Source organism: Phaethon lepturus, unplaced genomic scaffold (assembly GCF_000687285.1).
Source record: "Phaethon lepturus isolate BGI_N335 unplaced genomic scaffold, ASM68728v1 scaffold34213, whole genome shotgun sequence".
Lineage (NCBI taxonomy): Eukaryota > Metazoa > Chordata > Aves > Phaethontiformes > Phaethontidae > Phaethon > Phaethon lepturus.
This window is the reverse complement of record NW_010531841.1, coordinates 23,218-35,221: the sequence shown is the minus strand read 5'-3', so window position 1 is coordinate 35,221 and position 12,004 is coordinate 23,218. Positions and strand designations below refer to the sequence as shown.

At 41.4% G+C, this 12,004-nt stretch overlaps 1 protein-coding gene across 1 annotated transcript; it reads left to right on the top strand.

The window, feature by feature from the left end:
• The first annotated feature begins 901 nt into the window (after positions 1-901).
• On the top strand, positions 902-11,071 carry LOC104618957 (solute carrier family 2, facilitated glucose transporter member 11-like). The gene is made up of 12 exons (XM_010284683.1): positions 902-925; positions 2,503-2,601; positions 3,166-3,326; positions 3,948-4,072; positions 5,593-5,722; positions 5,868-6,016; positions 6,633-6,820; positions 7,869-7,979; positions 8,056-8,157; positions 9,238-9,313; positions 10,250-10,377; positions 10,701-11,071. Exons 1-12 carry the CDS (start codon positions 902-904, stop codon positions 10,905-10,907), a joined length of 1,500 nt encoding a protein of 499 aa, XP_010282985.1. The 3' UTR covers positions 10,908-11,071.
• Positions 11,072-12,004: the final 933 nt, after the last annotated feature.

Below are 12,004 nucleotides of genomic sequence, written 5' to 3'. Positions count from 1 at the left end.
TACAGTTCGGGCTTCACCTCACAAGAGAGGAGCCTCTGGGAACCAAAGATGACTTTTCAATGGCTGCAACACTGATTTTGGAGTTGTTCTGGGTCAAAGCTAAAACTTGAGGAATTAAGATCCCAGTTGTCCCATCCTAACTCATTATGTAATATTTACCTTCTTTGATTACTCTCATAAGTAAGTGGGTCTTAACAGTTACTGGCTGTTTCAGGCACAGCCTTCAGGACCAGATGCTCTATTCCAAAAGCCTCTGCCAGGGCACAGTATCTCTTACTGCCTTTTTACCACACCTGACTGACAAAGATCCCCATAACCACCAGACAAGAAATACCCTTCCTCAGTACAGTCTAACTGACACATAAAGACAGAACAGCAGAATTAGGCTTTGAAATTTGCCTATTTTTAATCTAATAAACAATATTTACTGTACCAATGAACCTGAAACAGAACACCACATACTTTACTTAATAAATAACAATACCTAAACCTTGTACCAGCTGCTTTTTGCTTTGTGCAGATTATGGCAGAGATACTCCACAGTTTGTATCATAGAAGTATAGTATTTTACTGTTCCTGGGAAACTGTTTAGATTGTTTTGCCTGAACTGTTCTCCTTTCCTTTTCCAAAGCCCTTGCTACCCCCAGGTGCAAACTTCCTCTGCTTTGAAACTTTCCCCCTGTGGACTGGACTAGATACAATTATTTCCTGAAATATTTAATCCAGCAGTGTTAACTTTGGCCGGTCGAAATAAATATGAGTGAAGACAAAATAGTAAAAATTTAACTGTGGTCCCTGAAGCCAAATGTCCACTGCCATACCAGCAGGCAGAAGACAGAGACACAGAAGCCTGTGATGACAAAGACACATCACACACTGGACAACCAGCCCTTAGCCAGAGATGACCGGCTTCCTATCAGACCTGGTAAGTACTTGGTGGGCTATTTACATCTGTGACAGTTTTGTATGCTACTAGTGTTTCAAAGAAAACAAAAACAGTATCTCAGTAAAAATAACAAGGCTTCTATTCACTAAAAACGTCTCAGAAGTGGTTCTTCCCACCATTTTGAGGCATTACAGATGTTTGCACTTCATATGCTCTTCCATCCATCTTTATCATATTTTTATCAATATGTTAATGTTTCTTAAATGTTTTTATTTACTGGAAAATATTTGCTTACCTTCAAACATAATATACTTTACTTGCCTGCTGAAAAAAGAGTTTTGTTAAATATATCACTAATTATTTAGTGCAAGAGATGACAGGCAGAGGTTTTGAAAGGCAGGGAACAGGACTGGATGTTGGCAGCTGTGACATCTTGACAGGGATGTTTGTGGGAGGCTGCAGCATTTATATCCTGGCTATGTCAGAATCTTGAACCTGGAGTTGCTGCCTCACATGTCAGTGAGGCACCTCCAATTAGGACAAAGCCTCTTTGCAAGAGCTCTCAACTCCTGCTAGGCACACTCAACCTCTCACCCAGGAAAGAGAAATATGGCGGGGCACCTCTGAAAGGCTGCCAATTTTTCATTCATTCACAGCATGTTCACTATATCCTCCTGCAAAGGCTGCTGTAAAGTAAACCTAAGTGCAGTGCTGGTTGTGTATTTTCAGATCTGTAATCAACCAGAAAAAAAATCAGAAAAAATGTCAAAGTGGGATGCCTATTCTCAAAGCTCCCAAGAGATTAAGATTACCATGCTGCTTGAGACAGGCAGGTGGGGCAAGAGTCCTTAAGTGATGATAGTAATAAGAGTTAGAAATGACATTTTCCTCCTAGAGCACATCTTGAGCAAAACCATTGCAGAAGGGAACTTCTGTCCCAAAACCTTTCCTTGCTGTTCCATCCTCTCCATCTAGGTAACAAAACATGGATTTCCAAGGACTGCCACACTGACAGGCAGCTGAGTGGAAAAGCATGCTACAAGCAACACCAGTCTGGGGTTTTTTTCCCCCGTTTCAGAGTTTTTGTTATAATTTTTAGCTGCTGTGGATGATTTGCCACAAAAATCGAGTTGAGGGATCACTGCCCACTATTCAAAGGACCTGAAGGGTAGCTAGCACAGCAGCTGCTCTCCCAGATAAGATAGGAAAGGTCTGGTACAGAGGGCATGGTCACTACTGTCGGCACAGGTCTGAACTGCAGGTAGCCTGGTCACTGTCCAGATAGCAGAGAGGAAAGTAAGGCCTCCCTTCCCAAAATCCCTCTCACATGATTTAGCTCTGGAGTGTGGTATGACCTTCAGCTTGCTATGCTGTTGACTAACAATCGAGGAGGGGAGGGAAATGTAGTGGTTTCCATAGCTAAAGGCTGCATTTCCTTGAGTTGGATGTAGGGGAATCACAGGAGGATGTACACTTCACACAAGGGCAAGCAGAGGGAACATGCCCATCTGCAAGTCCCTTGAACAAATAGGATGTTTCTGGAATATGAAAGACACATTTCAAGACCAGCCTGATGTGGCCTACAAGCTTAAGAAGATCTTGTTCTTGTACTGCAGGTACAGTATCAGGGGCTCTTTCAAATGATCACTGTGCTGGGGATCGGTGGAACATTCCAAATTGGCTTGCAAATTTCTAGCATCACCTACATGTCTCAGGTAGGTGAAGATGCACATGGCACACTGGTTAACAGTGGCACTGAGTCTGCATGCCTGCTTGAGGATGCTCCTCTCTGGCAGTCAGCAAGGGTTTAATCACAGTATTCTCTTCTCACGATTCCTTCCCATTACTATGCTATCATGTAAAGCAGAATATGTCAAAGTGTTGAAAATAGCAGAAAAGAGAGAGACCTGCAAGTTGTTGTTTATAGAATTGTTCCTCAGAGGGTGCACACTGACTGGGGTAGCACCTGTTTCTTTCCCCTAAAAACCTACAGCACATATGCCTACTTCAGTGGTCTCATTTGACACTATTCTTCACTACAAGTCTGTGCCTCAGTTCCTCAGGTTTCAAGGACATAAAAACCAAAGAATTAACTCCTTTTAATGGCAAAATGAACACAGCATGTTCTATTACACTATGTCTATTAGCTAATGCACACTTTTAGAGTCTATATGAAATAGTGACTTTAGCTGAAGCAAGAAAATTACATTCTAAATATAATAAAATACATGCACTAGAGTCACAGTCATTGGTAATGAAAATTCTTTTTTCTGTCTCAGCATGTTAAGGCTTTCATTAATGAAACTTGGCTGGAGCGATATGGCTACCCCATCCATCAGGATAATCTCTTGTTCCTATGGTCTATCACCGTGTCCATCTTTGGTATAGGAGGTCTCTTGGGTTCTTCAGGAAGCAGATACCTGACTGTCAAGTATGGCAAGTATGTATGTTTAAAGACAATTTGTTAACTGAATCTTAGCTTAAGGAAATGACAGCTGAGGTTTTAAATGTGAGACAGACTTTTAGGCTTAGTAATGGCTGTAATACAGCCAGCTTAGCAGTAGTGTCAACAGACCTTGCTGTTTCTTGCCCTTGTCCTGTGGCATGGGATAATCAACTGTGCTGCCAGCCTGTCACCCCAGACGCAGTTACTCAGGTTGGGTTAGTCTCAGCAAGGAGGAAAGGCAGCCCCTCAGATGAAGACAGAAACGCTTTCTTGGAGGTGCTACTCAAAATATAGCAGCATTGAGATGCTCCAAAGTGCTACATCAATATGTTTCATGATGGATTTCCAAGTGCAGAAAAGCTTTAAGACTTTTCTCCGCTACAAAACCCAGAAGCGTTCCCAAACGCACAGGTCTAGCCGTGTGCCAAGGCAGACTGTGAGTCCAGAGCATCCGGTGCCAACAGTGTGGAAGGGTTTATTCTGTCCTGGACCACATATGTATAATTTCACAAAACTAGCAAGACAATTTCACCCAAGACAACCTACATGCCAGGGGTTTAAGTGCCATTTCCCTTCTGATTTACAAAAATTCTTTTTACTTTCTTGCACTTACAGAAAGAAATGTCTCCTGTGCAACAATCTGCTCATGATAGTGGCTGCATCTATCATGGGCTGCAGTAAAATAGCCCGGTCCTTTGAGATGATTCTAATTGGACGCTTCATGTGTGGAATAAGTGCAGGTGAGTAATTTCTCCCACAGGTCAGCAGGCTCTCCCAAAACTTTACATCTCTATTCAAAGTAAATAATAACCCTTCACTAAGAAAATAAAGCATTAAAGTTAGTGAGCCCTTGTCAGAAGATCTTCTACAACACACAGCAATAAAAAGTATAATTACTACTAATTTCACTGATACCAAATGAAATTCAGCTTTCCCAAGTGCATAAATATTCAGAGCTGTCAGGAATGTTTTGATACAATATGAAAGAAGTTTTTTTTTCTGAGGGGGAAATATATATAGTATTATCTTAATTTTGGTTAACAGTACTGGAAATTATATGGTGTACAGTTTAAAGCTAGTATTCTTATAAGGATCCAGAGAACCAGGCTGTTCAAGGCCATGGCCATTTAATTTTGACTCTGATCATATTTCAGGTATGTTCTACATGGGTATTCAACGTGTTTCAAAGTGGTAAATCCTTGGGGTTAGTATAAAGAGCCGGACATAATCAAGCAAAATCACTCCTGGCAGGTAGACCACATGCAGTGAAAACATCCTGTGCTGCTTTCAGTATGCCTATTTCAGGAGGCATACTGAAAAGTTCCTTTTCCATTCAGTTTGGATATTCACAGGGATGACTATTTTAACTTACTTCATTAGAAATTAATGTCTATTTTTCAGATAACCAGATTTTGTACATTGCTTCTCTGACATACAGTTGTATTGAAGAACTACAGTTGTATTTTGAGAACTACCCACCCACTCACCCTGCTATGATTTAGAACCTGTATCATGCCTCAAGCAAAGACCTAATTTTTGTTAAAGCGATTGCATATCTCCATTGCTTTGCCATCACATAAGGCCAGGAGAAGAATGTGTTGCTTTCAAAACAGATAAAAGGGGCTGTGACCACCATATCAGGAAAAAGCTCTGTTCCCAGACTAGTTTTCAACATGTCTGAGTTATTAAGTATTTCACTAATGGCTGGAAACATCACCTGAAGTAATCAAAATTATTGCTGGACGGTGGAAAAGAAATACTTGTGTCTCCCCCCAAATTATGTACAAATCAACATTGAATATAGCACTGTATATTTGAATCTGCTATGCATCTACCATACAGCTCTTCTATGGCATCCTGGCAGAAAAGGTTGAGATTATGTGGATTAACTACAGGTAGATTAAAGATTACTACAGAATGTTTAGTTATTCAGCACTTGCATACTCTGTGTCCTTTAAAATATGCCAAGGATCACAAGAGGTACTGTGATGAGGCTACACTTACACCCCAAAGAGATAACTGTACATTTCTTAAGATCAGGAAACTGCACTGTGCAAAGAGGACAGGAACCAAACACTTTTGTAGAAAGGGTTAGAAAATCTAGTACTGAAAAGTCTCATACGTGGCTTGAGGTATGAAAAACAATTTGGTGCATGAGGCAGCTATATTCCATAATGCTTAATTATTTACATGCAGTTTTATTTCCAACGGTTATGAATGTCTTCTTTCTTCTCTCCCATAATTCTCTCCTCACCTCAAGGTCTTTGTGTTCCTCTACATCATCAATACGTTGGGGAAATTTCCCCTAGGAAGCTACGTGGATTTGCAAACTCTACTTCCTCTTTCTTTTGGTCACTGGGAAAAGCTGTAGGGCAAATTTCAGGACAAAGGTACAATACAATTGATTTCCCATTCAATTAATTTCTGTATCCCCTCTACTTCTTATTTCTTCCTTTGCTTTTCCATCCATTCCTTTCTCTCCTCAAAACCAATGCAATAAACTTTTATTCTACACACATGTTTTATCCCCACTAGGGAGCTGCTGGGCAGCCAGTCCCTGTGGCCCATGCTCATGGCCTCCTGTGGACTTCCAGCACTGGTCCAGCTAGTCACTCTGCCCTTCTTCCCTGAGTCCCCACCATATCTCCTCATGCATAAAGGAGACCAGGAAGGCTGCAAAAAAGGTAACCAAGGGCTCCAGGTTCCTGTTCCTCATTTGACTTTCAATTGTTTTGTGATGTTTGCTCTCCCCATATGGAAAAAAATAAACAGGACAAAGTTTCTCCCTGCTCATTTCCAAGATGACTCTGTGAATACCTGCTAAGTATATTTTTGTTGCAGTCCCCACATAGAACATGAAACTACTTCTCTCTACAGTTCTGTATTACAAAACCTTTCACATTCAGCTGACACCACTTGCACTGTCAGTCTGATGATAAATGATAAACGATAAATTGCTCTTTGCACTGCAGGGCTCCAGAGGACACCCCTTAGCTCTGGTTGTTGGCTGTGTACCCTGCTCATGCCCTGAAAGAAGCAGGAAGGTAGAAAAGTAGGACCCATGGGCAAGGAGGGAGTCATTGTGCACCCCACTAGGCCCCTCTATCAGAAAGGTCCCTCAGTGTAGAAGGGGACCAGGGCTCTGGAACACCCTATAGGACATCTCTGCCTCAAACCACAGCCATAGCCCATGCGTGCTGTGCTGCCAGACATGTGCATCCCCTACTCAACAAACTTCTTAGGCAACAAACAACAGAGACAAATTAACATGGCAGGTCTCGCTCTCCTTCTCCTCTACAGCCATAAGGCAGCTTTGGGGTGAAGGCCATCACCAAGCAGAGATTGATGACATCATGAAAGAGAAGGCAACAATGAAAAACACCAAGATCTTGAGTGTCCTGGAGCTAATGAAAGAACAAGCTTTCCGTTGGCAGCTGTACATGATAGTTATTCTGACCGCCACAGTTCAGCTATGTGGCATCAATGCAGTTGAGTGTATTTCCCCCTTAAAGTCTCAAAACACTTATTGACAACCTTAAAGGAGACATCATGGCTCCCAGGAGCATCCTCCATTTTTCTCAGGCTTCTCAGGCAACAACTTGCTGTCTTCTAGCCCTCCTACAGGGTAGCAGCAGTCTGCAAAGCTTGGCTGGGCTCTTCATGTGACATCCCTCTGCCCAGCTCTTGGTCTTTGCTGGAGCTACCTTCCTTGGTAGTTAGGCTTATTTAACAGCCATTTTTGGAAGCCGTTACAAGGCTCCAGAACCCACTCTTACAAATAAGCCCACACTATATTGGCAAAATATGCAGTGTAGTTCCCCTGCAACTGCTGCTATTTGCCCCCCAGCTCTTATCACCCTCAGATGTTGAGATGGCAGTATGCTCACTCTACCTTTCAAGCTAGTCAATGAGCATGCTCACTGTTCTCACAGCTTCTGAAGTTCTCCCCGTCTTCCTCACAGCAGCACTCTTCTGCAATCATTTTGAAGTCACAGCTCTGCAACTGCCTGCATGATTCTTCAACCTCTAACATCACGATGCAGCAACATCTGTAAAGGAAATACACAGCTGAGTCTAACACAGCTTAAATTGGAATCTCGATCATCTCAGCATGTCTCCAAACAGTAGCAAAGACACTTGAAAACAAAAGATGTTTGTTTTATCCCCTCACAACTCCATAACCCATGCTCTTCTTTCTTGAGAATATCCTACAATGATGTTTTTGGATGGGGTCCAGAAGCAACAATATACATGGCTGTTTCTGAAAGCACTTAAATCAGGACTCTGCAAGCCTAATTACATTGCAGCAGCTGGAAGTCATTTTATCTTTTATCTAATTAATTAATTTACATTTTATAATATTTTTGTCATCCAGTAAAGTGAATACTACCAAAAAGAGTGCAGATTTCTAGCTCACTCCAAAGCTGAGCTGCATGCTCCTTGGTTAGCAGATCCTACCTAGGACAGTATCACACAGGTATGGGTAAGAAATCAATTATTTTCTTCCCTTACTGTTTTATGGGGGTTTTTTTCCAGATTTACTTTTATACTTTTGAAGTCCTCCAGGCAGCAGGCTTTGATGAAAGAATGATCTCCTATATGACCCTCTCAGTTGGACTCTCTGAACTCGTAGCTACTGTAGTCTGTGTAAGTCACATTACTACAGAAATGGGTCTCAATTTGCTCTTCTGGCACTGATACGAGTGTGATTTCTGTCGTTCAGAGCTCCATCATTGAGCGACTGGGCAGGAAAGTGCTCCTAAGAGGAGGCTATTGGATCATGGGTTCACTGCTAGCTGGTATCACCGTGACTCTCTCTCTACAGGTAAGGAAACTCTTCTCATGGCAGGTTTCTCTGTCTATTCTATTTCTAACCTCTGCTCACAGACAGGACCATGCTACTGAGAAAGGAAAGTGAGGCTTAGAAGTGCCGAAATAACTTCTGTGTTAACAGCTTACGCTCTGGGAGGGGAATATCCTAAAGATCAAGCTTGTCTACATATACGTAAACCCCCTCTCAGCAAGTACTCTCTTGTACTCCTGCCTTCCTTTCAACATGATCCCATCAGCTCAGCAAGGAGCACATAAAACAGTGGCAGACTAGCACTGATTCCTGATTTCATCAGACTGCAAGCACCAAACACTGGCCAGCATAGATGAAAGACAGTCCGAGGAAAATGGCCCTTTCTATTCATGCAGTTTCTAACAGACTCCTGGCATTAGTTAATTTGCAATTTAACTTTGCTGCAGAAGATATCGGGAATGCACATATCTCTTCACAGACTGGAGACCAGTTCACCTCTTTAACACTGTGTTATTGCTGTAGCTTCTTCAGAAGCAAGTCTCCAGGGTTACCGATATTCATCCAAGAGCCACTACTGTAAAATTAGCCTTGAAGCAAGGTGGCAGCAGACTTCCATTTTTGTTTCATTCATGAAGGATCTCAAACACCCGAGAGAGAATTTTTTTTCCTAAAGCATCGAGTCTTATATTTTCTTGACTAAGATCTAGGAAAACTCCTTTTCAGTATCAGTTATTGAACCTATCACTTAACAAAAGTGAAGAAAGGTATGATTTGGCCTTCCCATATCTCTAAGTGTTGGGGGAAGCATCATGGGGTCAAGAAGAAAGGAGGACAAGGTGGAAAACTACTATTCAGACTTTGTTTAATTGAAGGCTTCCAAGCTTCACAGCTGCTCTGCACTAGCAAACCTGCTTCTGTGCTCACCTAACAAAAACCTCACTGCTCCATCCACAGGAAAAAGCACTCATAATTTCTCTGCCAATTCCCACACACTGTATAGTTTTTCTTGAGGTGACAGTGTTGGGAAAAAAGCAGCATTTCTCACCAAGGGTTATTAACAGATTTCACCAAGAAGTTTGTTATGGTGGATTTTTTTCCCAGGACTGGTATTTCTGGATGCCATACTGCAGCCTGTGTCTGATTATCTTGTTCACAGTTGTCTTTGGAGTTGGGCCAGGTAAGAACTCATTCAAAAGAAATAAAGGAATGAAGTCATGTGAGTTTATTAATATAGCTATGAAAATACTGCATAATATTGCATAACATTTAGCATAAGTAAACTCATTTAGTCCAATCCTGTAGTCATTTAAACATTGTCAGTCCAATCATTGGCCATAAGCTTCAATGGCATCAGTTTTGGGTTTTGCTAATAAGAGGAAAGGAACACAGCAAAAAGTAGTCAGTGGAAAAACACAGCAAAAATGGAACAAAAGCAGATGGGTAGAAGATTTTTTTAAAAAATACTAAGAAAAAAGAAAGAAAAAGAAAAGCAAGAGTTCTTTTACATTCAGTGCTGTATAGTGTTACATCTTATCCCACATAGACAGCAGTGCAGAAGACCTGCTTTGGAGTAATTCTTTTCCTATCATATACTACCTGCTCCTCTTTAATATTTTTTTTTAATCCTGTTAATTTTTAAAATATTTGCCTTCCCATATTGCAGGGCTGAATCATTTTCCTAGCTCAAAGCTGTCAAAGTCCTGTGACTTCAAAACATAACTGAAAGGCCCAGGAAGTGATTCCGGGAAGATCACTCATTGATGATCTAGCAGTATTGTGCTGGGAGTTCTTGTTAGTAATAATAATTGCTATTCCATCCTTACACAGCTTCTTTCATGAGAAGATGTCAGACTTTCTCAGATGTTAACTACTTAATTTTTGAATCTCCCCAATAAATTTATTTGAATGTTTTATCACCTTAATAAACTGATGTCTAGCAGTTTATAAGATGCCACAAATGTTTTCCTTTCTAAAAAAGTGTGCCATACTCAAGTCTTTTGAATGCCAGTCCATGCTAGTAGTACCTATTTACTGACTGTGTGACAGTAACACTCAATCCAAATGTTCAGATCAAACACACCAAGTAATAATTTTTATTCTTCTTTTCTTTCAGCTGGTGCCACAATTTCCATTAGGATTGAAATTTTCAAGCTCTCATGCAGACCACCTGCCTTTGTGATCAGCGCAGTTCTCAACTGGCTGGGCGTCTTTGTGATCGGAACAAGCTTCCCGTTCATTGTGGTGAGTGACTTTCCCTGGGACATCCCCGGGGGCGCTAAGCTGAGTTGGCCATGGGAGCAGGAAGAAGAGCAGCAGATGACAATGAGATATCCGTCTAGAGTGGTTTTGGCACCTCCTCTCCCAAGTCCACTTTTGCAATGGAAGGGCCCTGATTTGCCCAAGATACTTATTCAGGCTGAAATATTTGTCAAAGGTCAAAATGCAAAGAACTCCTTGTCAAATTCAAAGTACTCATGACCCAAATACAAAAACTGTGCCAAGAAAGTGACAAAAGAAAAGATACGCTCATCTTGCTCTCTTTCTCACTTTGCTTTTCCCTGCAGGAAAGACTCAAGCACTTCTGCTTCCTCATCTTTATGGGGGTACTTTTTACTTCAGGGATAATTATCCACCTGTTCCTTCCAGAAACAAAAGGGAAATCAATCTTGGAAATCACAGAAGAATTTAATAAACTAAACTTTAAAAAGAAGCATATTCCAACAAGTCCAAATCATGTCACGGAGGATTACACCTTCTGCACCAGGCTGTGACCGGCAGTTAGGGGGAGTCAGGCTTTCTTGAAAGGAAGAAAAAAAAGACATTTGTCGTTTTCTGACTAGCAAGTCAGTCAAAATGGACTGTCAGTTTTCATATCTGTCACTTAACAAGGTTCCCATTTTGCCAAACCAGCACCTTTCTCAAGCACTCCACTCTGGGCAGCTTAGAAAAGGGATGATGCCTGATACTAACAGGATAGGTTCATGTGAATCACGGGCATTTTGGCTTACTTGTTGATGTGTAAATCTCTTCTATAGAAGAGCAACTAATACACACTGAAACTACATGTAGAATTTATAAATACTCTGCTGACCAAAGAGAAAGGGAAGACCTGTGATCCCCTTTCTCTGTGATTTCTGAGTGTGTTTTTACAAACCTGAAATGGGAATAGTGAGGTTCTTGGCTTGCTATCTCTGGCTAGGGTTCAATCCATAATAGATTAAAGAAAAAAATTAGTGCAATAGGAAATAAATTCTTTGTTTCTCTAGACTCAACTGAATAATCAAACCTTGCCAGGTTGCCATGCAAAATGTCATGTTGTCCTTGTGTTGTATCTTCACCCTTTCGGATTGAAGTTTTCCATGGTAGCAGCCATCCTTGCTTCAACTTAAATGTAATTTTTTGCTAAAAAATTCAGCCATTTGATTCTAAGCTAGACTTGTTCATGAAAACGTATGGGTAAAAAGTTCCTGTACAACTCTTCTCAGAGAATAGTGCCTTTCAGTGGCAGTACTGTGAAGAACTCATGGGTGGAATCCAGTCACCATAAAACACAAGCACCTAGAGTCATTTTAGATACTCTGTGCCATCTTGCCCATCACCGTCGTTACCTCCAGTTTGTAGCTCCTCTTCCAGGGTCAGAGTTCCCACAGGTATCTCGTGGGCTGTGAATCCCGTAGCAATTTAGCTGTTACTTTGTGTGACTTTCGGCTACCCAGACTGAATTTACCCCAGAAGAATCACCTCAGACTGGAACTCCAGGCTGTAACAGAACACCAGTTGCTTTACAGTTTCTTCTAAAAACATCTGTACAGTACCTTGCTGTATGTACAGCGGACTGTCAGCTGCATAGCCAGGGATGTTCTTCATC